Below are 25,906 nucleotides of genomic sequence, written 5' to 3'. Positions count from 1 at the left end.
CCTGATCCTAATGACAATACGCAGCATTTCTTCTATTCCAGTGACTTACACTGTCCACATTTTCTGAAATAAGTAAGTCATAATCTGTATTTCCAGACAGACAGGCAAAAGGGGATATGGCACTTCTTCTTGTGGTGCAATTCATTAGATGGTTTACAAGTTCAGAATCCTTATATTCCTCCCAATAGAAGTCTGTATAGACACAGGACATTACAAAGACAAATCAGTTTAAGTCTCTATAAGTAACAAAATTAATATATCCACTAAATAGCAGAACATAATTGAGTTCTGTCCTTTGAAACCTCTATAGACATTGTATGTGGTTGGTTTATTAATTTATGTCAATATTTTCTTCTACAAACTCCGAATCTGCTCTGGTTTTTTACGCTTATTTATTATTACATTTTCCCCAAAAATTTGCTTTGCGGGAAAAAATTCTGATTTTCACTAGTTTTTCAGACTTTTTCATCAGATTTTCATGATTTTTTCGTCATTTTCACCCAAAAACTTTGGGGTATTGCCCGAAACCCAGCGCACATCATAAAATCATTGGGACTTCTCCTTATTGACTTATATGCAACCTCGACATGTCTGAGATGCCGATTTTCAGATTCAGACTTTTCCATCCTAGGGATTTAATAAATTCTGAAAAATTTGTGATTTTTTTAAAATTCTGATTTTATAAAAAATAAATCACGAATGTTTTGTGATTTTTGCATTCTGAGTTTAGTAAATAACTCCATAGAGCAGGAGGCCATTAACATTATCACAACAAAAATTTTTTCCATTAGCGACCTATATTACATTCCCCACGTTGATGGATTAACAAAGCTGTTATCTACAGGTGTTAAATAATGTCTGAATTAGGGAAAAAGCAAGTAATTTAATATAGCTTTTGCAAACCCGAAAAGTGTTTAGCAACCACTTCCGTCGGTGAAGGAACGATTGCGATTTTTATAGTTTGACCCAGTGCCCAGTGTATGTAATAAAACGTATTCTTACTGAAAAAGTTATATTTGTTAGAAAAGATTACGACACCTTGAAGCATGTCTTAAAAGAGTGCAATGCGCAATTAAAGTCGCAATGCAAAAACATCTTAAAGAAGATTACATTGCCAAATGTGAATTTTTATTCTTATTGTGCAAATTGTTTTTCTCTTTGCGGCTTTTACATTTCCCCCATAATACTTGAGTCAACTTAAACACTGCCGACTATTAATAATAATAATATTAATAGTCTGGCTCCACCGCTTTGATGACCTTCCGGACGCCACCCTCCTTCCCACTTTCAGTGCCTGTTTTGATCGCTATATTGCCGTACCGGACCGGCATGGAGGGCTGCATCAAGAACCGGAAGTCGATTCCCTCTCTTGGTTAGCGGTGATTTCATTTTTTGCGACTATTAATAATGTTTATAAAGAACCAACATATTTTGCAGCAGTGTATAACAGAAGGGTATATACATCAAACCCACAGATTACATGCAAATACTAATCAAACAATGAGGTGAAGAATGTCCTGTTCAGTCTAGTTTATATAGTGAATAAAGTAACCCCTCTTGTAAATTATAAGGATATTCGGCCGAGGTACAGGCCATGGAACTCCAAGGTAACTTCTAATATCCTCATATTTTGAAACTGGGGGTACATTATTTATTATAATACACAAGTTTCAGTGAGTAATGTGACAGAAACTCACCGTTTATAACTGATGACATCAGAACTCCGTTTATAAGGATATAATTTACAAGATATTCATGGCTTTTGTGTATTATAATATCACTTCTGTACTCACCCTTTTCTCCTTACATCTTGTCTAAATTGTCTAATTAACATTCATACAGGATTCTATTTTTGTTGTTCATGAGTGCAGTGTATTTTTTTACCTGTATGGCTAGTAATGATGGAGCTGCTTTCTCTCCTGCAACTGCTGCATAAGTACATTTTTAACTATTTACATGCCATAGATTCTAGAGCCAGTGTGCCAGTGGAGTAGATACTTGGTTACTATGATATACACATTTATGGTCCTCCTGCTTATTTGCCCATGGTAATAATGGTCAAGCTAAAGTTTGTAAGAACATAAGATATTTAGAAAACAGTGGCCTATTGTTTGAGCCTTACTTATCTGGGATAAAGGAAGCTTGTATTCAGGTTCATAATTTGCCAGATGGGAAACAGCAAGGAGATACTGGCCAAAGACTGATGATATTTTAGAATTGTAGACTTCAAGGGCTGCAGCAAAATCACCTGGTAGACTTTCCAGAAAGACCTGTAATATGCGGAACAGAAAGTCCTAAGAAATCTTTACAACCTACTTAACTTAGCCAGTATCTATGTACCGATTTAGCTCATTGGGGTTTATTTGTAAAGTTTGTGCAGCACAAAATAGTTTGGACAGTGAACACACAGTATTTGCCCTGTGCATGTATTTAGTTATGGAGCCGAGGTTGTCATTAAAGGAATTGTTCAGAATCAAAATAAAAACTGGGTAAATAGATAGGCTGTGCAAAATAAAACATATTTCTAATATAGTTAGTTAGCCAAAAATGTAATGTATAAAGGCTGGAGTGATTGGATGTCTAACATAATAGCCAGAACACCAATTGCAGCTCTCTTGGTTTCCACTGATTGGTTACCAGGCAGTAACCAATCAGTGACTTGAGGTGGGGACACGTGGGTCATAACTGTTTGCTTTTTATGCTGAGGATCAATTACAAACTCACTGAACAGTTATGTGCCATGTGGCCCCCCTTCAAGTTGCTGACTAACTTAGAGAGCTGAAAAGCAGGAAGGGGGGAAAGTGCAAACCACCCATATCCAAATAAATATGCGCTGCTTAAAGTTTGTAAATGACCCACTTATGTCCCACTTTGTGTGCATGCATGGCACATTAAAGAAATGCACTGAATATAATAGACCATTAGAAAAATTGCTAAAATTAGCATTTTATATGGAATTTCTAAAAAAAATAAACATATAACGGGGTAGTTCACCTTCATATGAAGTTTTAGCATGAAGGCCAGAAGTTAAATGTGCTGACAATTGCTTAGATAAAACTATTTATTGCATTCTTTTGTGGATAATCCCTTATAACAGGGGTCCCCAACCTTTTTTACTCGTGAGCCACATTTAATTGTAAAAAGAGCTGGGGAGCAACACAAGCATGAGAAAGTCCATGGGGATGTCAAATAAGGGCTGTGATTGGCTATTTGGTAGCCCCTATGTGAACTGGCAGCCTATAGGAGACTCTGTTTGGCAGTACACCTGGTTTTTATACAATTAAAACTTGTCTCCAAGCCTGGAATTCAAAAATAAGCTCCTGCTTTGAGGTCACTGGGAGCAACATCCAAGGGGTTGGAGAGCAACATGTTGCTCGCGAGCTACTGGTTGGGGACCACTGCCTTATAACATGTGTTTGAGTGATACTCATCTATGTGGGATGATCTGCATTAAGTCCCATTTACTACAAGTGGAAGCCAAACAGTTCTTTGATGACCATATCCATCATAAGAGTGCTCTGATTGGTGTAAAGTCTGTGATTGATGCATCAAATGCTTTGTTCTGTTTCTTACCTTTGACTGTTTGAATGTGCCCTTTAATTCCAGCATGGATGGTAAAAGGTAGCTTCTTCCAAACAGGTTTGCCAAAACCAGCACCAGGGTTTCCATCACAGATTGGGGAAACTTTTTTGAACCTGAATAAAATATTTGAGCAGGAAGAAGAATGATACTTTGGGATGATCGTCAAACTTCGTGTTTCCTGTTTTATATCACTTTTCTCCAACAGGCTAACAATTTGCTGTTTGTCCCTGGCAGATATTAGGGTTAGACATATTAAACTAGTGTAGTTTCATTTTAACTGAAATTTCCATACCCTTTTGTACTGCTTAACCTGTTTGTTTATGTTTTGGATTTTCATTAAGAAAGCCAAAATGCTCATGTCAGATGCTGTCTACCATTTTTAAATCTATTGCTGTAATTCTACTTCTGTAACAAGATATAGGACTTTTTTTTGTGAAAAGTCAAACTCAAAGCTTATGTCCCACAGCATGTTATCTCGCACATCATTAAGCATCTGACAAAATGGATGGCCGACGTCCACCGGATTTCCAAAGTATGTGGCATGTACAGTGCCTGAAGGTTAAAATAGCTCATTCAAATTGTGGTGGCTGCAAAGTCAACCTCTGAATGCATTTTATGATGGGGGAAAATCTGGAAAGCTAATTATTTTAGAAAGTACACACTCTCACCATTTCAAAAATTGCTAAAATTAGCATTTTTTATTGAAGTTCTACAAAAAAGAAAAGTATAACGGGGTGGTTCCCCTTTATATGAAATTTTATTATGTTTTAGAATCACTAATTCTTTTCAATTTGGCCTTCATTTCTTCTTTTTTATAGTTTTTGTATTATTTGCCTCATTTTTCTGACTCTTTCCAGCTTTCTAAAAAAACAAATGCTCTGTAAAGCTACACATCAAGGGGGTTATTCACTAAACTTCGAATGCAAAAATCACGGAAATTGTTTTTTTTTTTTTATAAAATCGGGCTTTTAAAAAAATCTAATTTATTAAACCCCGAGGATGGAAAAGTCTGAATCTGAAAATCCGGCATCTCAGACCTGTCGAGGTTGCATATAAATCAATGGGAGAAGTCCCAATGATTTTTGGATGTGCACTGGGTTTTTGGCGATATCCCGAAGTTTCGAGCAAAATTCTGAGTTTTCAGGTGAAAAATCCAAAAAAAATATTGAAAATCTGATAAAATAGTGAAAATGGGATATTTTCGGATTTTTTCCTGCAAACAAAATTTTCGGGAAAGTGTATTAATAAATAAGCCCAAAAAACCCGTGCTGATTTGGTCGGAGTTTTTTTCAGAAAATATTGAGATAAATTTGATAAATAACCCCCTTATTGTTATTGCTACATTTTATTACTCATCTTTCTATTCAGGCCTCTCCTATTCATAATCCAGTCTCTTATTCAAATCAATGCCTGGGTGTTGGGATAATTTGGATCTAGATTACTGAAATTGCAAACCAGAGAGCTGCTGAATAAAAATCTAAATACAGTAAGTAAAAAAAACACAAAAATAATTAAAACCAAATTCAAATTGTATCACTCTCTACATAACACTTAGGGGCAAATTCATCAAGGGTCGAATATCGAGGGTTAATTAACCCTCGATATTCGACTGGGAATGAAAATCCTTCAACTTCAAATATCGAAGTCGAAGGATTTTGCGCAAATAGTTCGATCGAACGACTAAACCCCTCGAATTGAACGATTCGAAGGATTTTAATCCAACGATCGAAGGATTATCCTTCGACCAAAAAAACTTAGCCAAGCCTATGGGGACCTTCCCATAGGCTAACATTGGGTTCGGTAGCTTTTAGGTGGCGAACTAGGGGGTCGAAGTTTTTTCTTAAAGAGATAGTACTTCGACTATCGAATGGTCGAATAGTAGAACGATTTTTAGTTCGAATCCTTCGATTCGAAGTCAAAGTCGTAGTCGAAGGTCGAAGTAGCCCATTCAATGGTCGAAGTAGCCAAAAAAACACTTCGAAATTCAAAGTATTTTTTCTTCTATTCCTTCACTCGAAGTTAATTGGCCCCTAAAGGTTAATAATAGTGGGATGCTCAGCATGCAGAGGTTTATACCATGAAACAGATTGTGTAGTGCCCATATACCTTTGTTTTTTGGCTTGCACAGCCGATGAAATAAACCATTTTCAAGAAAACTGACAAACACAAAATTTGAGGGTTCATGGTAATGTAAATGGGTAACCAGTCCAGTAAAGTCCAAAGGGTTGCAGTGTTGATCCAAACAGCCCTATAATCCAAAAATAAACAAGTTGACTGTATTTGCCAGCACAGTGAATGTTATGAATATGTGTTATAATCCTGAAACATGGTTGCAAGATGATAAATTAAAGTTGACCGGGAGGAGAACAGAGAGGTATAAACAAACATTTCAACAAAAAACAGTTTTTTTGGCAGAGGACCCCTTTATCTCATTTAAGGTAAATGGTTAGGAAAATACACAGGGACCCCACACTCGCCTAACCACACAATTCTGTAGCCGCTGCGGTTTCCTGGCCAGAGAAATGGTAGTACAGGTATCGGATCCATTACCCTGAAACCCATTATCCAGAAAACTCTGAATGGCTGTCTCCCATAGACTCAATTTTATCTACATAATCCAAATTTTTAAAAATGATTTCCTTTTTCTCTGTAGCAATTATATAGTCGTACTTGATCCCAACTAAGATATAATGAATTCTTACTGGAAGCAAAATTTTAATTTGGCTCTTAGGGGACGGATTTATCAAAGGTCGAGGTTAATTTTCAAATAAAAAAAATCGAATTTCTGGTGTACTTCAACTAGGGAATAGTCCAAATTTGATTCGAATTCGAAAAAAAATTGAATATTGCAATATCTAACTTTATCATGTACTTGGAGTTAATTGAAAATCAAAGTTTTTTTGGGGAAAAACTTTAAATCTAATTCGATCAAATGCAATATTCCTTTAATTCGAACGATTCGAGTATGGACCTATTCGATCAAAAACGGACCTTTAGAACCCAAAAAAACTTTGACTTAATTTCGGTTGGTCTTTTTGAATTCGAATTTCGAAGTTTTTTCAATTCGAAATGTGAACCTTGATAAATCTGCCCCTTAAAGTTACCAGAGGAATATTTTTCCCACCCCTGCTAACTGCCTGCTCGCTGCCACCTGAGGCAAGATTCTCACTTTGCCTCACGGCAGGAGCAACCCTAAGGGGCACATTTACTTAGCTCGACTGACGGATTAGAATAAAAAATACTTTTAATTTCAAAGTATTTTTACTTCGACCTCGAATCGAACGATTCGAACTAAAAATCATTTGATAGTCGAAGTACTGTCTCTTTAAAAAAAACTTCGACCCCCTACTTCGCCACCTAAAACCTACCGAGCGCCAATGTTAGCCTATGGGGAAGGTCCCCAAAGGCTTTCCTAGTTTTTTTTGATCGAAGGAAAATCGTTCAATCGATGGATTAAAATCCTTCGAATCGCTCGATTCGAAGGATTTAATCGTTCGATCAAACGATTTTTCCTTCGCTCGTTCGAAGGAAGGAAATGCGGTGAATCCTTTGACTTCGATATTCGAAGTCGAAGGATTTTACTTCGATGGTTGAATATCGAGGGTTAATTAACCCTCGACATTCGACCAATAGTAAATGTGCCCCTGAATGTATGTATGTAATTATACACTTTTAGAACCACATGCAGATTTACCAAGCGTTTTTGGTGCGGACCGCCATGTATATGCTAGTGTTATTGTGCCATTGCCTAAGCTTAAATCGCAAGTCGACTGCAGCGTGAACCGTGTCGAAAAGCTCGGTAAATCCACATGTGTGTCTTGCCCATATATTTCACGCTACCTCTTTTCAGTAGCAAAAATTTAGGCATGATCAATTTTTCTTGCAACAGACTAATGTGTATGAGGAAATATACTGAAAAAACTGTTGTACAGACAGTATATATATATATATATATATATATATATATATATATATGTATTTTAATTTGTTTCCCTTTAAAAAACTAAACATATTTTGCCTTATAAAAATCCTACAAGCAAATAGAGAGTTTCGGAATATGCCTCTTGTGGACTGTGAAGTTTTACTCTTGATGCATGTGCCTCAATGAAGTGATAACATCCAATTTGAATAAAATCACTAATTAAAGTTATTAATTAATTAGCTAATAATTAAGTTATTGGATTACACACTGTTTACAAGAATCGAATGGCACAAACACATTTTTGGTTCATGGTGGTAAAGCTATCAATATCAAAACCACTTACAAAATAAATTCACCCATCACATATTATGATACACAATAGTACAAAATTAATTCACCCATGGACTGTCATCATTTTATAAAATCTTTTGTATTACTTAAGAGTGTATTTGTCCATGTACAGTATAATCATAGAGCAGCCATCCTTTATACAGAATACATACCTCATGGATCAAGAAGTGTATGCAGAACAGGAAGTAGAGCTTTAACATTTTGGTTTCAGAAGGTTTTTTAAACGCCATCAGGGAGTGCTTCATTACTGACAATGCCTAAGTTAAATACATAACATAATATTTATCAGTTACGTTTGAATGTGAGCTGGAATACTAAAAAAAAATCTGTGTATTAACATGGGTGCTATTTGCTATTATCTACTATTTTAAGTATGTCCTGTTTATTTCATTGTGTTTTTTTAATTTTTGTTTAAGGTTTTGCTTTCTCGGGTGCTAAGTAGCAAAGTTTGGTTGGTGCTTGGTGGCAGAAGCTCCAGTACTAACTGCAGTTAGATTGACCTCCGTTGCACCTGAACTAATTGTATAAATAGAACCTCTCCTCTTTTCAGAGCATACGGTATCTGCTGTGTAACTAGCTCACTGAGCAAACAGTAGTTTGGACAGGTAGTACTGGAGGAGAAGAGCAGCAGGATGATGAGGCAGTCAGTTGGGTAACATTAAGAAAACCTAATGTGGGGAAACGGAAAAGGGAAGATGTTTGTGCCGCCCAAATTTTGTGCCAGATTGAGCAAGAAAGATGGTGGGGAAGAGACAAGTGGTGAGGGGGTGACCAGGACTAGGACCGTCACCTGGTTTGCTACAACCAAACAATTTGCTGTCTCTCTGGTGCCAGGGTTGGGCATGTGGTTGATCAGGTAGACATCCTGCAAGAGACTACCCATTCGTGCTTGTGCTTAATTGCGTTATAATACACTAGAGCCATGAATATCCTGTAAATTACAGTATATCCTTATAAACGGTGCTTAATTATGTCATCGGTTATAATCACAGCTTAATAAAGAACAGTAGGAGTAGCAAGGAATAGCCTTTGAGGCAGAATAACTGCTCAAAGTGAATTTTTATTGCTTGTCCAACATGTTTCGAGCTCCTGGCTCTTTGTCTTTGTTGTGTGGCAGAGGTATAAACAAGGAATTGGCCAATTAAGATATAAAAAGCCTTGAGTTCAAAGGTACCAGCCACACCTGGTTTTAGAATAAATAAAGTACCCTTGTTGCAAAATATGAGGAGTCACCTCGGCGTTCCATGACCTTGTGTTTTTATATGATCATGGAACTCCTCTGTATAATATCCTTATAGTTTACAAGAGGAGGTACTTTATTCACTAAATAATCAAGTTATTCTGTTTGACTACTACACTCCAAAAACATGCAGGCAGGTTAATTTGCTCATGATGAAACTAGTCTGTCTGTGGGGCTTTTAAACGCCAAAAATCAGAAAAAGTCACTGGAAATGTATTATGCAGCAAAACTACAATAATACCAAATCTGAAAATACTCCAGCTAAAACCTGTCTAAATCATGTAGAAGTCAATAAAAGGTGCCCCTTTAACAACTGGAAATCGTTCTTTGATTCATGCTTTTAGATGTTTTCGGCTACGACTTTTTTTCCATTTGTGCTTTTTCATTTCGGATCTTTTAATAAATGTCATTTGTGGTTTTAGAGAAAGTGAGTTTAGTCGTGGTTTCGAAAACCTCTAAAACCACTAGAAAAAAAAGACTGTTGATAAATAGGCCTCCATGTGTTTGTGGTAAGGACCTTAAATTGTAAGCTGCAATGCAACAGGGATTGTGTAGTGTAAAGCAGTGTCTGTCATCACTGTGAGAAAGAAAGAAAATAATACCTTAGCACTGGCATCTTCTTTATGTTCAGCCTTGGCAGCCAATAACATGAGTCGTAGTACCAAAGAGATGCTTAATGGGAACTGTCCCTTTAAATTAGGGACATCTGATTTAATAAGCCTCTTTACTTTAGGCAAAGGAATGGTGAAAAAGTATACATTTCCCAACAAATCCTGTCCTCGCCTTCCTGCACGTCCTGACATCTGATGTGACACAAAACACAAAAATTGCTACATTCAATATGGCTTTGTTTATATAAATAAAACTGTCCACCTCTGAAATATAAACAAGGTATTTTGACCAGCCATCACATTACATGATCAATTGTTTTTGCACAGTGTGAGTACTGGATTTGGGTCTTTTAAGTGTATGCAATGAAAGCTAGCTTTACGTAAAAAGCCATAATTATTCATTTTAAATTTACCAGGATATCTATTTTGGGGAATGCACTATTCCCATTTTGGGGTTCCTATGTGCCATTCTGTTATGGTAATCATAAGCCTATGTTGCAGTGATCTGTGGATTTCATATTTATGATCTTTTGTTGGTCCTGAAGAACATGTAGGAGATGATATGTGGTGCAATGGTTTTTTAAAAAAGATCTCATAAAAACCACAAAGATTGCCAAATATTTACTGTCATGGGAAAAAAAAAAATTTCAAAATGAATCAGTTAATAGTGCTGCTCCAGCAGAATTCTGCACTGAAATCCATTTCTCAAAAGAGCAAACAGTTTTTTTATATTCAGTTTTGAAATCTGACATGTGGCTAGACATTTTGTCAATTTCCCAGCTGCCCCTGGTCATGTGACTTGTGCCTGTGACTTGTGCCTGTGACTTGTGCCTGCACTTTAGGGGAGAAATGCTTTCTGGCAGGCTGCTGTTTTTCCTTGGGACATGGGTTTTTACTATTGAGTGTTGTTCTTAGATCTACCAGGCAGCTGTTATCTTGTGTTAGGGAGCTGCTATCTGGTTACCTTCCCATTGTTCTTTTGTTTGGCTGCTGGGGGGGGAGGGAGGGGGGTGATATCACTCCAACTTGCAGTACAGCAGTAAAGAGTGATTGAAGTTTATCAGAGCACAAGTCACATGACTGGGGGCAGCTGGGAAATTGACAATATGTCTAGCCCCATGTCAGATTTCAAAATTGAATATAAAAAAATCTGTTTGCTCTTTTGAGAAATGGATTTCAGTGCAGAATTCTGCTGGAGCAGAACTATTAATTGATTCATTCTGAAAAAAAAAAATTTTTCCCATGACAGTATCCCTTTAAAGTTTGCTAGTTTTGTGTACAAAGATTTCATGAGAACAGGGTGTAATAGGACGGCCCCAATAACTGTATTTTTCTGGCAATTGTCGTAAGCCAGTTGATTGATTTGACTCAGCATCCAACATCTGCCTTGATTATTGAACCCCTTATGGAATTTTTCGAACTAGCCTGATCTGCCTGTGGCCTGGCTGTGAAGGTTATAGAGGTCTCAAATATTACCTTTGTAATAATCTGGTTAAATCTCCCCACTTGGCCATGGTTTAAAATATGCCACAGCAAGGACAGTGGGGAGATTAAACCGGATTGTATATTGTATAAACCTTAGCTCTTGACTGTTTTGGTAATAATAGATTGATGTATTACAGGTTAAAATGTTTTTTAATAAAAACATTTTATGAGAATTCTTTGTGCGTGTGCAACATGTGTTTTTTTTAATTCTTTTTTAATCTCATGAATTTAATTACATAACCTTATTGGACTAATTGGAAATCATACCTGTCTGTAATTTAGTGCATCCAGATAAAGTGAATCTTGAACAAACACTACAGATTTACACGGCATGTTTATTCCCAAGGCAAGAGATCCAGTTGCAGTAACAACCTTTTAAAAAAAAAAAAAAAAACATACCTTTTAAATATGTGACCTGTACTTTTTGCCATAGTTTACCAAATGGAATGGCTATTGTAAGAAAGTAACAAATACTAAAGACCAGTAATGTTAAACATTATTTTAAAAGCATTTTACATGCAATTAAATACGTCCACTGAAAACACTGAGAAAGGGGCAACATCCAATTTAGTAAGTTCTGCGCTTTACTTCAAAATGTATATGTTCACATAGCAGACCTCGTTCATACAATAAAACCAGTTGAAACAAAGTACAATTTAAAGAATAAGGTTGAGGGGAAATAAAGAAATGCTCAGAGTCATGGGGTGATAAATGGAATAACTCCTTTCATATAGCAAGCAGAACTTTTCTTTTATCAGCAATATTAACAGCTGATTAATCACATTTGGATTACACTTAGCAGTGGCAGGTGTATGTCCCTTGAAGCATGGGTTCTTTCTTGTCAGTGCAGCAGGGAGGGTGATTAGAACGCTCTTGAGGAAGCTGACCCTGTCATCCGGGCCCTCCTTTTCCCCTGTAACCGTGGGGTCTGCTTCCTCTATAGTTATGCCACTGATGTTTAGTGTTGTGTTGCAATGGCAGACAGACCCGTGAGGATGAAAGGGAGACATGCAACATCCTTAAGAGCTGTACGGCTAATGGCACATGGGTGTTTTCATGGCCTCTGCTGCTACTGCTAATATTATGCTTGTCCAAGAAGTCAACCACTTAGAATCTGCCATCACACAACGAACAACCTCACTTTCCTCACCATGAAAAATGAATGTTATAGTCTCTAAAATGAACACATTCTAAATGATCAAACACCATTGGTCATGTTATAGATTGTAATAGCATAGAAAAACTATACAATGACAACTAAGCCATAGACTATGGAAATATTATAATATATAATAACAGATATACTTACACGTAGGTATCCCATTCTGAACAGCATCTCAACTTGCCTTCTTCCTTTAGCATCCAAAGATGCATGATGGTAGCCAACACCTCTTTTTGCCAGAAACATCAGATGCTTTGCGTCTCTCGACCGACTTGTTTGTCTGAACACCTCCAAGAGTAACTATCGTATACAGAATATGGAATTGCCATTCTTACAGCAGCACTGATCAAGAAAGAATACAAGAAATCTCCTACATCTACTTGCTGACACTTATCTGGGGATCACTGATTGGGGATCTCCTTCACTTGCTAACTGGCCTCCATCTGCCTGACGTCTTACCTCACATACTCCTGGAATGGCATGTACTACTTACACACAGTTTTGTTGATTCACTTGTTTTGTTCTTTTCTTGTACTCACAGATTATTAAAATGTATTTATAAAGCACATATCAGAAATACACTTGCACATATGTATAACATCAGACACCTACAGTATTTTTAATTATTATTTGTGTGCTTCTGAGGGTTTTTGCCAAATAAAACTGTCCCCGTTTGAAATATGAACCAGGTATTTTGACCAACCATCACATTGCATGATCACTTGTTTTTGCACAGTGTAAACACTGGATTGGGTCTTTTAAGTGTATGCAATGAAAGCTAGCTTTATATTAAAAGCCATAATTATTCATTTTAAATTTACCAGGATATCTATTTTGGAGAATGCACTATTCCCATTTTGGATGCCATTTTGTTATGGTAATCATAAGCCTAAGCCTATGTTGCACTGCTCTGTGGATTTCATATTTATGATCTTTTGTCATGGTCTTTAAGAACATGTAGGAGATGATATGTGGTGCAATGGTTTTTTATAAAAGATTGCCAAATATTTAAAGTTTGCTAGTTTTGTGTACAAAGATTTCACGCAACCCATTATCTAGAAAGGAAATCTCCCATAAAGTCCATTTAAATCAAATAATTGTCTTCGTGGACATAGTTTATTTGGGTTTTAAAAAAGAGACAAAAGTCCATCAAGTTCATCTAATCCAAGTGATATCCACTGCACACATATATACACATACCTATACAGACCTCTCTATATAACTATATAAATACCCAATACCTATACTGTACTAACTGGAGATAATCCGCTCACAATAGCCTTGGATACTACGGTATGCTATATAGACACACTTAATAGAACCTACCATCATCACAGAACACACCCCATCACTGCCCTCACCATGAAAACAACATTTTTACTGCTTCAGGTAAAGGTTCAGTTCCTCAGATCCCCAAATATGTCTTAATTAAGCATAAACCCAACATAACTACCATTACGTTTCTTTTTTTGCACTCTGTTTGTTGCATTGTATAATTTGCCACATGCCCCTGCACTCTGTAAAAAAATGTACGCCACAACTTACATTCAAATTGCCAAAATGAACAGCACTCTCCATCTAGGTTGGTGTATTTAACATATTGCTTGATACTACTAGATGGCGCTTGCTCTTATTTTGAGATTCTGGCGATGAAATGCAGCTTTGTGGATAAAAAATAGGACGACTTGCATCCACAATTTGCGCTTTGTGTTCGTAATAATCCCTATAACATGATTTTCAAAATGTGCACATGTATGTAGTGCAATGGCAAAGAACAAATCAGCTAAATAAACAGTATACATATTAATAAAAATAGCTCACCTCATTGTTCACCGCTGTGGTATCAGCATACGTACAATCTGGTGGGATTTCTTTGTCCTTCTTAAGCACCTGCTCTATATTCTCGTAATTGGCAACATTGGCCAAGAAAGCATCATTTACATCTGAGGATCTAAGAAACAGAAATACAAATTATTATATTTTAGTCCAAAATCTATTTGACAAAATGTCATTTACAAGAGAAAGACTAAACTATCAAATCCTAGTGAAGCAGTGGAAATTTATTTTTTTAGAAATTCTGAAACCAGTTCTAATGTTCACATATGTTAAAATGGTGGTAAAAGCAGATTTATGAAATCCTCACCCATTCATGTTCTGGCAAGTGATTGCAGAAACTGCAGAAAGTGATTTTCAGCTGTTTTTTGAGCTCCAAGTTTTTTTTTAATGAAAATTAATCTCCAAATTTTAGTGACTTTTTTTGTCAAAAAATATGTACTTTGGCATTTTCAATCTGCTGTTTTGAAAAGCTTGAAGGCTCCTTTCATTACTTACATAACATACATGCATGCAAAACTAGGAGAGTTATAAAACATTGACTTTTGCACATACATTAAATATGTTTTCGTAAAACAAATTACATACTTATTTTTTGCTATAGCTTTTTCCAGTCTTTTTGCTTTGGTGCCAAGCTTTTTGGTTTCTTTTTCAGTCAACAATTTTGTCTTATTGTCTTGTTTCCGTTTAAGAAATAAAGCTGCTTCCTCTGCAAGATGTTCCACGAGTCCAATGTTAAATCTAAAAGTAATAAAATTAATAAGTATAGTATTAAATATTTAAATCACTTTTAAATGTTAATTTCTTAACCCAAACCTTTTGATTTTGCTCATATTAACATAAATATTGCATGGACACTGCTGCAACTCCCATTTACTGCATGCTATCCAGCCTACTTTAGTAACTAGAGGCACCTCTCTACAAGACTGGGTCTTTTCCCCTCTTGTCTCTGCTCTTACTGTTATTCTGATAGCTGCTCCCATTCTTCTCACACTCTATTATGTTATTATGCCAGAGCCAAAATGACACTTCCCAGATATAATTTCAGAAGACAACAGCAAGCTCTTCAGCAGAGCTGCAGATGATATATAAGTCTCCACATTTGCTTCATGAATGAGGTTTCAAATACTCTGTTATATATAATAATTAGGATAGCTGTACCTCCACCTAAACTGTGATCTTTGTCCAGGAAGGATGCTGGTTCATGAGTACTGTAATGTTACCACCCAAAAAGATTTGGCTCTCCAGAGTAAATTTAAGGTGGGAAATTAGGGATGATTTCGATTTGCAAGACACAGTTGGTCCACCATCTCTAAAGCCCAGATATCTGAACAGGTGGCTCTGCCTGAGGGATGGCTTGTTACCTTATATTTCTGTGACAATCTATTAATTACAGTCTGAGATACTGAAATCCATTCAACTCCTTTGTTACCTGAGCTCAGTTGTTCCTACAGGGGCAGCTCATTTGTCTTTGTTCACTCGCTAGATCTCCCCGCTAATAATCCTGGCATTCAGCCTTTCCATACCCGTGACAGGTCTTGTGTTTCTAAATTCCTGCTCCTTGAACTAATGTGATCACAACCTGCCCTGATGTAATTCTGTTTTAGCCACAAGCTTTGCCTGATCTCTCATCCTCATCCACCTAACTTTGGACTAGCCTGCCCAGTGGGTGTGCATGTACCTACAATGGAACATCTGGAGAGTGCAGGGTAAGAAGACCTGTATTTAAATTTGAATATGGGTTTTCAATTCTTAAATTCTCTAGATGCCACCAAGGTATTCCACTCATATCTCCTTACAATAGGATTACCATTCCAGATAACTTGAAACTTTCAGGGACGTGTATTAAATGCGTGTAATTAAATTGCAATCAATGCAGCCATCCTAGCTGGATTTTCTAGGCATGTCCCTGGTTTTGTTAAATAATATCACCTTCAGGTGGCACACTGCATCAATAATTGCATGGTAAATGTTGAAGATACTATAGAGAAGACCAACACAACCAGGATTAGATTTGAAAATTAGTAGTAATTCTAAACAGTATAAAAACATTTTTTTTTTTTAAAGTGTCCAAAAAGAAATCCAAAACATGCAAACTACTTCAGAAAACATGCAAATTGCTTACATAAAAAAAAGTGCTGGAAGCTTTTGCTCTTCCTTCAGTTTTTCAATGAGCTTTGGGAAGTCAGAGATGCAATCCACATTACAAGAGGATTCTGGTGGCTGAAGACACTTAAGCACTTGAGAAATCTATTAGAAAATCAGCAGTGGTATCATTAAACCCCCAATGAACTCACTGACAAATGAATTACTGGAATTATTTTTACAGTATGAACTACTTATTATAAAGTAACATCAGATGTTTCTATTGGGATATACTGTACTTACAGAATTATATGAGTGTCTGCTACATGAACAGCAGTTGAATGACTAGTTATTGGGCCACACAGCATCAACATTGGGCCCCTAAAATTATGGAACAAGACCTTTTCCATGGACATATATTGCAGCTGCTTATCAGTCCCACGGGGCCCCCTATAGTTCCTGTTTCCTCTATAGTTACAACCCTGCTTTCAGTTATAGATTTTTGTGTTTGTATCATAGTAGCTGTGGTTGGAAAAATCAAACAGCCATCAAGGTCAATCTTTTTCCTTAGTCAATCCTACCTACCTGCTAGTTGGTCATTTGTGTTGCACATACAAAGGCATGGCCAAAAATTTTGGTTTTGCGTGCTTGTGTTTATGGGGGGAGGTAGAGATAAATAACTTTTAGGGGCCCCAAAGTTTCTGATGGTGGCCTTAAAGGCAGCCATAACAGGAACTATAGGGGGCCCCGTGGGACTGATAAGCAGCTGCAATATATGTCCATGGAAAAGGTCTTGTTCCATAATTTTAGGGGCCCAATGTTGATGCTGTGTGGCCCAATAACTAGTCATTCAACTGCTGTTCATGTAGCAGACACTCATATAATTCTGTAAGTACAGTATATCCCAATAGAAACATCTGATGTTACTTTATAATAAGTAGTTCATACTGTAAAAATAATTCCAGTAATTCATAATAAAAGGAGCCATTTATGTTAAAATTGCACTTGTGGACCTAAATGACCCCTAAAATCTTGAATTATTTAAATGAAGGATTAATGAAATGTAATTACCTTTTTCTGGTTTCCTTGTTTAATCCAGTTGATTAATTCTTTTTTTAGTTCATAGTCATATGCCACTGTTTCATTTTTTGTTATGTTGATTTTGTTTTTGAAATGTTTATATTCTTCAGGGTCCAATTCCTTAATAAAGAGTACATATGTAGTTCATTTTATAAGAATTTCTCAAATAATGTGTTTAGAGTTACAGCCACAAATTGAGCACTTAAAGGAGAACTAAACCCTAAAAAGTAATATGGCTAAAAATGCCATATTTTATTTACTGAACTTATTGCACCAGCCTAAAGTGTCAGCTTGTCAATATCAGCAATGACCCAGGACTTCAAATTTGTCACAGGGGGTCACCATCTTGGAAAGATTCTGTGACACTCGCAGCTTAGGGGTCGTCGCAAATTATCAAGCAGAAAATTAGGTTCACCTGTAATATTATTTGATGCTACAAGGCTGATTATTCAATTCTGATGCTAGTTGCACTGGTTTCTGTGCTGCCATGTAGCAATTATCAGTATTAATTACTAATCAGCCTTATATTGTGACGTTTATATTCTATATGTACTGTATATTGTGAGTGGGTCCCTAAGCTCAGTAAGTGACAGCAGCACAGAGCATGCGCAGTGAATCAGCAGAAAAGAAGATGGAGAGCTAATGTGGTAAATTTGGAGACACATATCTTCCCTGCTAAAGGGCTGTGGTTGCTTAGGGCTGGTATAGATGCCCATAACATAATGTACAACATTTCTAGCTACTTCTTTACTTAAGCTTTAGTTCTCCTTTAACATATTGTGATTTACAGTCTCTACAGTTTAAGCAGCCAAATAATTGCAATAATTAGTAAACATCATGAAAGATATGAAAGCTATTAGAAAATCTTCAGGATTGCAGGGGGAAAAAATGCAGCAAAATGCGGTCACTGGTTTATTAAAGTATTTAAAATAAGACTGTGAAATCTCAACTGTTTGACGAAATTTGAAAATAATTAATGCTAAAGAAACTCATCCCCCTGACTTCTATAATATCAGGTTTTCAGGTGGAGCTTTTTTTTTCAAGATCTTTTTTCACTTCAATAAATCTCGAAAATTGTAATTTTAAAAACTCAGTTTGAATATACTCAAGAAAATTTTTGATCTACAATTTTAATACATTTCCCTGTAGCCTACATTTCTTTCAAATGCTTGCACTATTAAAAAGAAAAAGCCATTGCAAGGGTTATGCCATCTGGTGCATGGTGTTGATATCACTGAGCTATCACAGCTCCATAATGGCAATGCACCAAGGGACCACAGCACCAATGTGCCAATACATTTTCTCATCATCCAATACAATGCTTACCTTCTGTTACCCTTCCTATACTTGCCTGTCTTACTGTTTCCCAGCTCAGCCACCTTCTAGATCCTTAAAGGACTCTGATCAGTGGCCACTGCCCTTATATGGTTTGAAACTTGTAAATATTATAAATTAATTTTTTTTAATGTGAATTTTTGAATTATTCTCCTAACCATCAATAAAACTAAGGATTTTGCAAAATACTTCATACTCAGAGTTTATATTTCCTGGAGTGTAAGTGTATGATATAACGAATGGCCACAAACATTTGATGCAATTTAGTGTTCTTCACTTCTTACCTGTCTTCTTGACCATTCAGGCCATACATTCACCATAGTGTCGTACAGTTGTAAACTTTCCCTCGGGGAGCAAGACAGATCATTTGGAATTCCATATTTCTCCATCTAAGTTGAATGGAGTAATGTTGTTACATATTACATGAATATTAGAAGAATGCACATAGCAAATCTTCTTATTAAAGGGATACTGTCATGGGAAAAAACATTTTTTTCAAAATGAATCAGTTAATAGTGCTACTCCAGCAGAATTCTGCACTGAAATCCATTTCTCAAAAGAATAAACAGATTTTTTTATATTCAATTTTAAAATCTGACATGGGGCTAGACATTTTGTCAATTTCCCAGCTGCCCCTGGTCACGTGACTTGTGCCTGCACTTTTGGAGAGAAATGCTTTCTGGCAGGCTGCAGTTTTTCCTTCTCAATGTAACTGAATGTGTCTCAGTGGGACATGGGTTTTTATTATTGAGTGCTGTTCTTAGATCTACCAGGCAGCTGTTATCTTGTGTTAGGGAGCTGCTATCTGGTTACCTTCCCTTTGTTCTTTTGTTTAGCTGCTGGGGGGGGGGTGATATCGCTCCAACTTGCAGTACAGCAGTAAAGAGTGACTGAAGTTTATCAGAGCACAAGTCACATGACTTGGGGCAGCTGGGAAATTGACAAAATGTCTAGCCCCATGTCAGATTTCAAAATTGAATAAAAAAAATCTGTTTGCTCTTTTGAGAAATGGATTTCAGTGCAGAATTCTACTGGAGCAGCACAATTAACTGATGTGTTTTGAAAGAAACATGTTTTCCCATCACAGTATCCCTTTAATGTACTTTTTTAATATACAAGCCCATAGGGAGATTTCAAGCATGTTACTCACAACAATTTTAAGCCCCAAACATGCAGCCAAAAACAGAGAAATTGCCCACCATTGCCATCTATGATAAAAGCTCAATTCAGTCATCGCCATTTTATTTATGCACTTACATGATCCATGGTTAAGGCAGCGCATGGGTGATAGTGCTCAAAAGATATGCTGGAGTCTTGCACAGAGCACACATACTTCTCCAGATCATTGTATCTCTTGTTATAGACCACTTTAGAAATACAAATAAGAGTTAAAAATTTAACTCATTCAAATGATATTGTCTTATATATGAAAATGATTTCTATTTTACTTTACCTAGACGCACTCTGTAAGACATTTTTTCTGTCTTCTTATGGGCTTTAACCTTCGCTCCTTTCTCTGCCCGTTTTACATCTAATAATTCGTCTCTTATCTGCCAATAATTTTTGACTGATTGCAGCCATCTGTAGAAAAAAAAAATTAAATTGTTTGTAGAATAACACAAATCTAAGACTGTCAGAGAAAAAATGAAAAGAAGCTCTTATTTACAAACTTTCTGTTAAAATCACATCGGCCCCTCTTGCGTACTGGCATCTATGTTTGAATGTCAGCATTTCCAAAGGGGAGTGTGGATGCCGGGAACTGTAATTTCAGGGCTAATGCAGGTGGCAAGCAAAATGTCCATCCTTATTCATGTCAGATCTCCACTATCATCCCATCCTCACACTTCCCAACTTCATGACCTACTTCATGATTTACTTTCTTCACTCTCAAGGTCCAATCGCCTCTTCACCATCATGTTTTCATCTACCAGCTACAGTTGCTTCCCACCACAAATTTATTTACCCATAAACTCCATTTTCATCACCTACATCACATTCATTTTCAATCATCACTTAAGCTACCACTGAGCACCAGCTGCTATGCCATCCCAAAATATACACAGACCCACTACTGCTGTTGTCCTGCCAATATTCACATCACAAACTGCTCAAGCTCCGCCAACTCTCGTTGTTGCACCTCTTGCTGTATTAGCAGTGTATGTGGCAATGCAGCTGCTCATCCTATCTATGCAGTTTCTGCTGTAGCATTTGATATAGGTACTACTTGTATATGATATTAAAAACAACAGTACCTAAATATATATACTATATATATATATTTTTCTCTGGCTGTTTAGTGCAGAGAAAGTCGGCACTTTTCAGTACAAACGCAGGACTGCGGGTTGAGCTGTCAAAAGTGGAACAGGGAGGTATTCGTCTCGGTCACTGACTGTGACCTTTCTCAAGATATTCTCTCTTCATTTCCTTCTGTGTGGGATAGATTTTTGAGGGCCTTGTTGCTGACTGTATGCACAGTTGTCACAGTAATTTCCATTGCATTTGGTATTGCAAATATACCGGCAAGCACATTACTGGTAAATTCATAATTCTGGCCCTGGTGTTAGGTTAATAGATCATACATCACTTGTAAGGAAAATGAGTGATTCACAGAGCAGAAGATAGAGAGAATAGAACAACACCTTAAAGATGGCGTCTAGAGCTTTTGGCAATTCAAGGAATGTGACACTGGTTAATGCTTGATTTTTACCATATATAGTATGCTAAGTGTAGTTTTTACCATATATAGTATGCTAGCTGCTAAAATGTATAAATCTTCTTATATCCTGTGTGGGGGAAACATATATAAAGCTTCATTTGGGGGGAGGCTCTTTGACTTCTGCCTGGACTTCAGAGTGCCTGGTTATGGTATGTTGGAATAGCTGCTGAGCCATTTGCGTGGAGGAGTCCCTCAGCGATTGTGCTAAGTATCAATAAATCTATTATGTTTGTTTTACCTTTGTGTGTGTCAGTTTAATCACTCTACAGACTGAACAAGAGCCCAATCTCAATACATCACTCTATATATGTTTGGAGAACATGCCACTTACTCAGTTAGGTGTTCTGGGTTACTTATCGTTGCAGACAAAGCAAGAAATGGACAACGAATCATCACTAGAAGATGTTCCCATACTTCTGCACCAATTTCTCCCCCAAGGCAATGAATCTTAGAAAAATAATTAATTGTATATAATAATTGTATATATTTGTTTTTGAATAAAGGTTTTTTTCATTATTATTTGCCTTCCTTTTCTGCCTCTTTCCAGCTTTTAAATGGCCACTGACCTCGCCAGCCAAAACCTTGCTCTGTGAGGCTACAGTTTTATTGTATTGTTTTTTTTTAGGCTAATGACACAAAGATTGTTTTCTTCATTGGCATAGACACAAAGTGTGTACCAAAAGTGGCACAGATTTATTTAGCACATAAATCTGCTCTGTGTGTACTAGGGATGCACCAAATCTACTATTCTGGATTCGGCCGAACCCCCGAATCCTTCATGGAAGATTTGGCCAAATACCGAACCAAATCCTAATTTGCATATGCAAATTAGGGGTGGGAAGGGGAAAACATTTTTTACTTCCTTGTTTTATGACAAAAAGTCATGCAATTTCCCTCCCCGTCCATAATTTGCATATGAATATGCAAATGCAAAGTAGGATTCGTTTCGGTCGGGCAGAAGGATTCGGCTGAATCCGAATCCTGCTGAAAAAGGCCAAATCCTGGTGTACTGACAGGCTGTTCCCTTTCCTGTCAATACACACACATACAGAAGGGGCCATGACAATGGTACCTTTAGCCTTATTACTTATGTTTTTATGCAAGCCCTCTCCTAATCATCTTACAGTTGCTCAAAGAAATGACTGCCTGCTTGCTAATGTAAACTGGACCCAAACAACCAGATAGCTACTGAAATCCCAAAGTGGAGAGCTGCTGAACAAAAATCTACCAATTAAAAAATGTATTTTTTCTTATAAAATTAAGATCAGTTGCAAATTGTGTCAAAATATCTCTGTCTAACTAAAGGTGAAATTCCCCTTTAAAGAAAAACACATGTAAAAAAAATCTTACTTCTATATATGTGATACGAGTCTGATGTACTTGATGATGAATGAGTGATAAGTAACAGAAAGATAAAATAACATCAGATAGTATAGATAGTAATGGCCTGTGCTGCAGTTACTGTTCATAAAGAATAAAGGTTATTAGAGTACAAACTTGTTGTTGAGCAGAGGGATGTATGATTCACTGACCCTGAAATACTATAATATTATGATTGGACACGGAGTGGCGGACATGCGCCACACCTCTTCAAAATAACATACTACGCATGTCTGACTCGTGATTTTTATATAACTATTGCGCATAACAGTAAGCTAGTAACTAGATAGCACAATATAATGAAGCTCGTGCATGATGCACGAGCCGATGTAATATGTTGTAACAACTGCGCATGAATATTTCATCACGTGTATTGAAACTAAGACAATAAAAGAAGGGTATTTCCAGGAGGAGAACGGGATAATTTGTTGGTAGACGTCTGATCAACGTCTCGTCGTGAGGTTCCCGGAATTCTCCTCCTGTGCAGAATCCCCAGCCGTGGAGTGATGCTAGAATATCCGGTGATGTATTGATGTTAACTCTTTTATTATAATATACTTAAACAGTTGTACTGTCTTAATACTATGTGTACTAATTAATTTAATAAACCACTCTTATTGATTTTGATGAAACGTTTTGCTTATAATTATTAAAGTAACATTGACCTATTCTGTGTGATAGTGTGGGTTGGGTTGTGATATATATTTTTATAAAGCAAAACAATATACTACTGTTCTACTATAGTAATACATACATACATACCTCATCAAATATTACATATTTAATCCTTTTAGCCCATTCTTGACGGTGTGGAGATAGGAGAAGAATCTCAAGACACTGAGGCACAGTTACTAATATCTATAAAAGCAAAAGCATATACAGTATTACTATTATAAATTGTATTTATGTAAAGATTAGAAAAACACAATTAATCAGGGGGCTCATACTCATTGGTTTTATAACTTAAAATAAGCACATTGTTTTTACGGTATTGTATATTCATTATGTTGTGGGTTTCATGTCTACAATGTGTTGATCTCAGTGAAATGAAAAATGATGATGCCGGAAATACCCATCTACTTTAGAATATGCCTTACAGCTTTGGTCTTGTATTGTATTAGAGAGGGTACAGAGAAGGGCAACTTAGCTGGTAAAAGGTGTAGAAAATACAGCTATGAGGAAAGACTGGCCAAATTGGGGATGTTCACGCTGGAGAAGAGGCGTTTAAGGGGTGATATGATAACTATGTATAAATATATGAGGATCATATAATAATCTCTCTAATGCTTTATTTACCAGTAGGTCTTTCCAGCTGACAGGGGCCACCCATTCTGATTAGAAGAAAGGAGATTCCAGCTAAATATTCGGAAGGGTTTTTTTACAGAGAGAGCTGGGAATATGTGGAATTCTCTTCCTGAATCAGTCATGCTGTCTGATGTTTAGATAGCTTTAAGAAAAGGTTGGATGGTGTTTTAGCAAGTGAGCGAATACAGGGTTATAATAGTTAGCTCATAGTACAAGTTGAGCCGATCTTAGAGTCAGGAAGGAATCCCCCCCCCCCCTCTGAGGCAAATTGGAGAGGCTTCATACAGGTTTTTTCGCCTTCCTCTGGATCAACTAGAAGTTAGGCCGATTAAAATAGAGTTAAAAGGTTGAACTTGATGGACGTGTATGGAAAAATGTCTGTGCTTTAGAATCCTCCCTCTCTAAGCACTCAAAAGGACCCTGATTAAATACAGATATGATTTTGATTCTACAGGCTGGAGCATCCCTTATGTCATTATATTTTGAGTGTGCGTGTGTATATAAGTTTCCACTATGGGCGAGTGAGTCAGTACTAAAGTGACTGTTAGGTTCAACATTTGGCATTTATTATCACAAACTTCCTGCAATGATGGTTGTATAGTAAAAAGGCAAAGTCTGTATTGGGTTCAGCGACCAATATGTGGTTAGTTTTTACTGATCTAGTGCAGTTATACATCTATAAGCAAACAGCTATTATCTAATCAGCATACTCTTCAAAAATGATATCTATAATATTAATGAAGAACGTACCTGGCTTTTTAATGTATCAGTACGGTAATCCCTTGTGAAAACACCGCACAAAGCAACTCCATTTGGCAAATTTTTGTTGAACTGACTGATTACAGTGGTTACCACCTGGTTTACAAGAGCCTGTTTAACAGAATAATATATGGTAAGAGCACAAATAACATTTTGACATACAGCACTGAATCATCTGGGGACATGGAGGCAGACAGAGCAATTTTTTATAATGGCAACATTAAAGACATTATAGTACGGTATTTTGCATTGCCAGCTGGTAGTCTGATTAAAGGGAACAAGAGGTGTATAAAACAAGTTTGTGCCTTGGTGCTAGACTGGATTATGTCAGTGGGTGAAGGTTATTACCTTCACCCACTGACATGATACAGTCTAATGCCACAAACTTGTTTTATACACCTCTTGTTCCCTTTAATCAGGCTTTCCCTTTAATAGGCTTTGCTGCCTTACGTTTCAACTTCCTGCTTCTAAGCCTGGGAGTGGTCCCTGCGTCCTGGAGAGGGACCTCCGTTCTGCTTGTCAATAAGAGTGATGGTTGCTTCCTGGGGCAAATTTTAGTAGCTTTAGAGGTTTTTGAAACCATGACTAAACTCACTTTCTCCTACACCTCAAATATCATGAAATTTATTAGAAGATCCCAATAAAAGAAGTACGAACAGAAAAAAACGCTGAGCGATCCAAAAACAATCCAATTACCTCTAAAACTAAAAAAAAATCCAAAAACCTCTAGAAGTCCGTATTTATGTCTAAGTGGAGCTCCATTTGAAGATATTTTTAAAAGGTAATACAATTGCCAGGGTATTTTTGACAAAGAAACCATATTTTACAATATGTCCCCATTAATTGTTGTGCATGAAATGGCCTTCATGCTGGGCGGGAACCAGGGGTAGGCAGAGTAGGCACGTGCCTAGGACACAATGCTGGGGGGGGGGCAACAGGCACGTACCTTCTATGTCGCCTACCCCATGTCCGGTCCCCTCTCTCCCCATTTTTTCTCTGTCGAGCAGAGCTTCCGCGCATGCACACTTTGGTTCGTGCATGTGTGCATATCGCGTATTCG

At 36.9% G+C, this 25,906-nt stretch overlaps 2 protein-coding genes across 2 annotated transcripts in view; one reads left to right on the top strand and one right to left on the bottom strand.

Moving 5' to 3' along the window:
- The window catches only part of LOC108699095, a 43,153-nt gene extending 30,494 nt beyond the window's left edge, over positions 1-12,659 (top strand). Inside the window, exon 10 of the mRNA XM_041589243.1 lies at positions 12,551-12,659. The gene's annotated coding sequence lies outside the window, so the exon portion shown is untranslated. The remainder of the gene's footprint in view (positions 1-12,550) is intronic.
- The window catches only part of LOC108719603 (probable ATP-dependent RNA helicase DDX60), a 66,722-nt gene that overhangs the window by 7,926 nt on the left and 32,890 nt on the right, over positions 1-25,906 (bottom strand). Inside the window, 18 exon segments of the mRNA XM_041589235.1 lie at positions 50-192; positions 2,123-2,270; positions 3,574-3,695; positions 5,689-5,830; positions 8,008-8,112; positions 9,698-9,898; positions 11,459-11,563; positions 12,501-12,653; positions 14,175-14,304; positions 14,775-14,927; positions 16,312-16,436; positions 17,343-17,471; positions 18,971-19,075; positions 19,944-20,053; positions 20,140-20,267; positions 21,734-21,849; positions 23,545-23,640; positions 24,838-24,957. Of these exon segments, the coding sequence (XP_041445169.1) occupies positions 50-192; positions 2,123-2,270; positions 3,574-3,695; positions 5,689-5,830; positions 8,008-8,112; positions 9,698-9,898; positions 11,459-11,563; positions 12,501-12,653; positions 14,175-14,304; positions 14,775-14,927; positions 16,312-16,436; positions 17,343-17,471; positions 18,971-19,075; positions 19,944-20,053; positions 20,140-20,267; positions 21,734-21,849; positions 23,545-23,640; positions 24,838-24,957 (2,331 nt within the window).

The sequence above is a fragment of the Xenopus laevis genome, chromosome 1L, assembly GCF_017654675.1.
Source record: "Xenopus laevis strain J_2021 chromosome 1L, Xenopus_laevis_v10.1, whole genome shotgun sequence".
Classification (NCBI taxonomy): Eukaryota; Metazoa; Chordata; class Amphibia; order Anura; family Pipidae; genus Xenopus; species Xenopus laevis.
The sequence above is the reverse complement of the archived record's forward strand: the minus strand, read 5'-3'. Positions and strand labels throughout refer to the sequence as shown.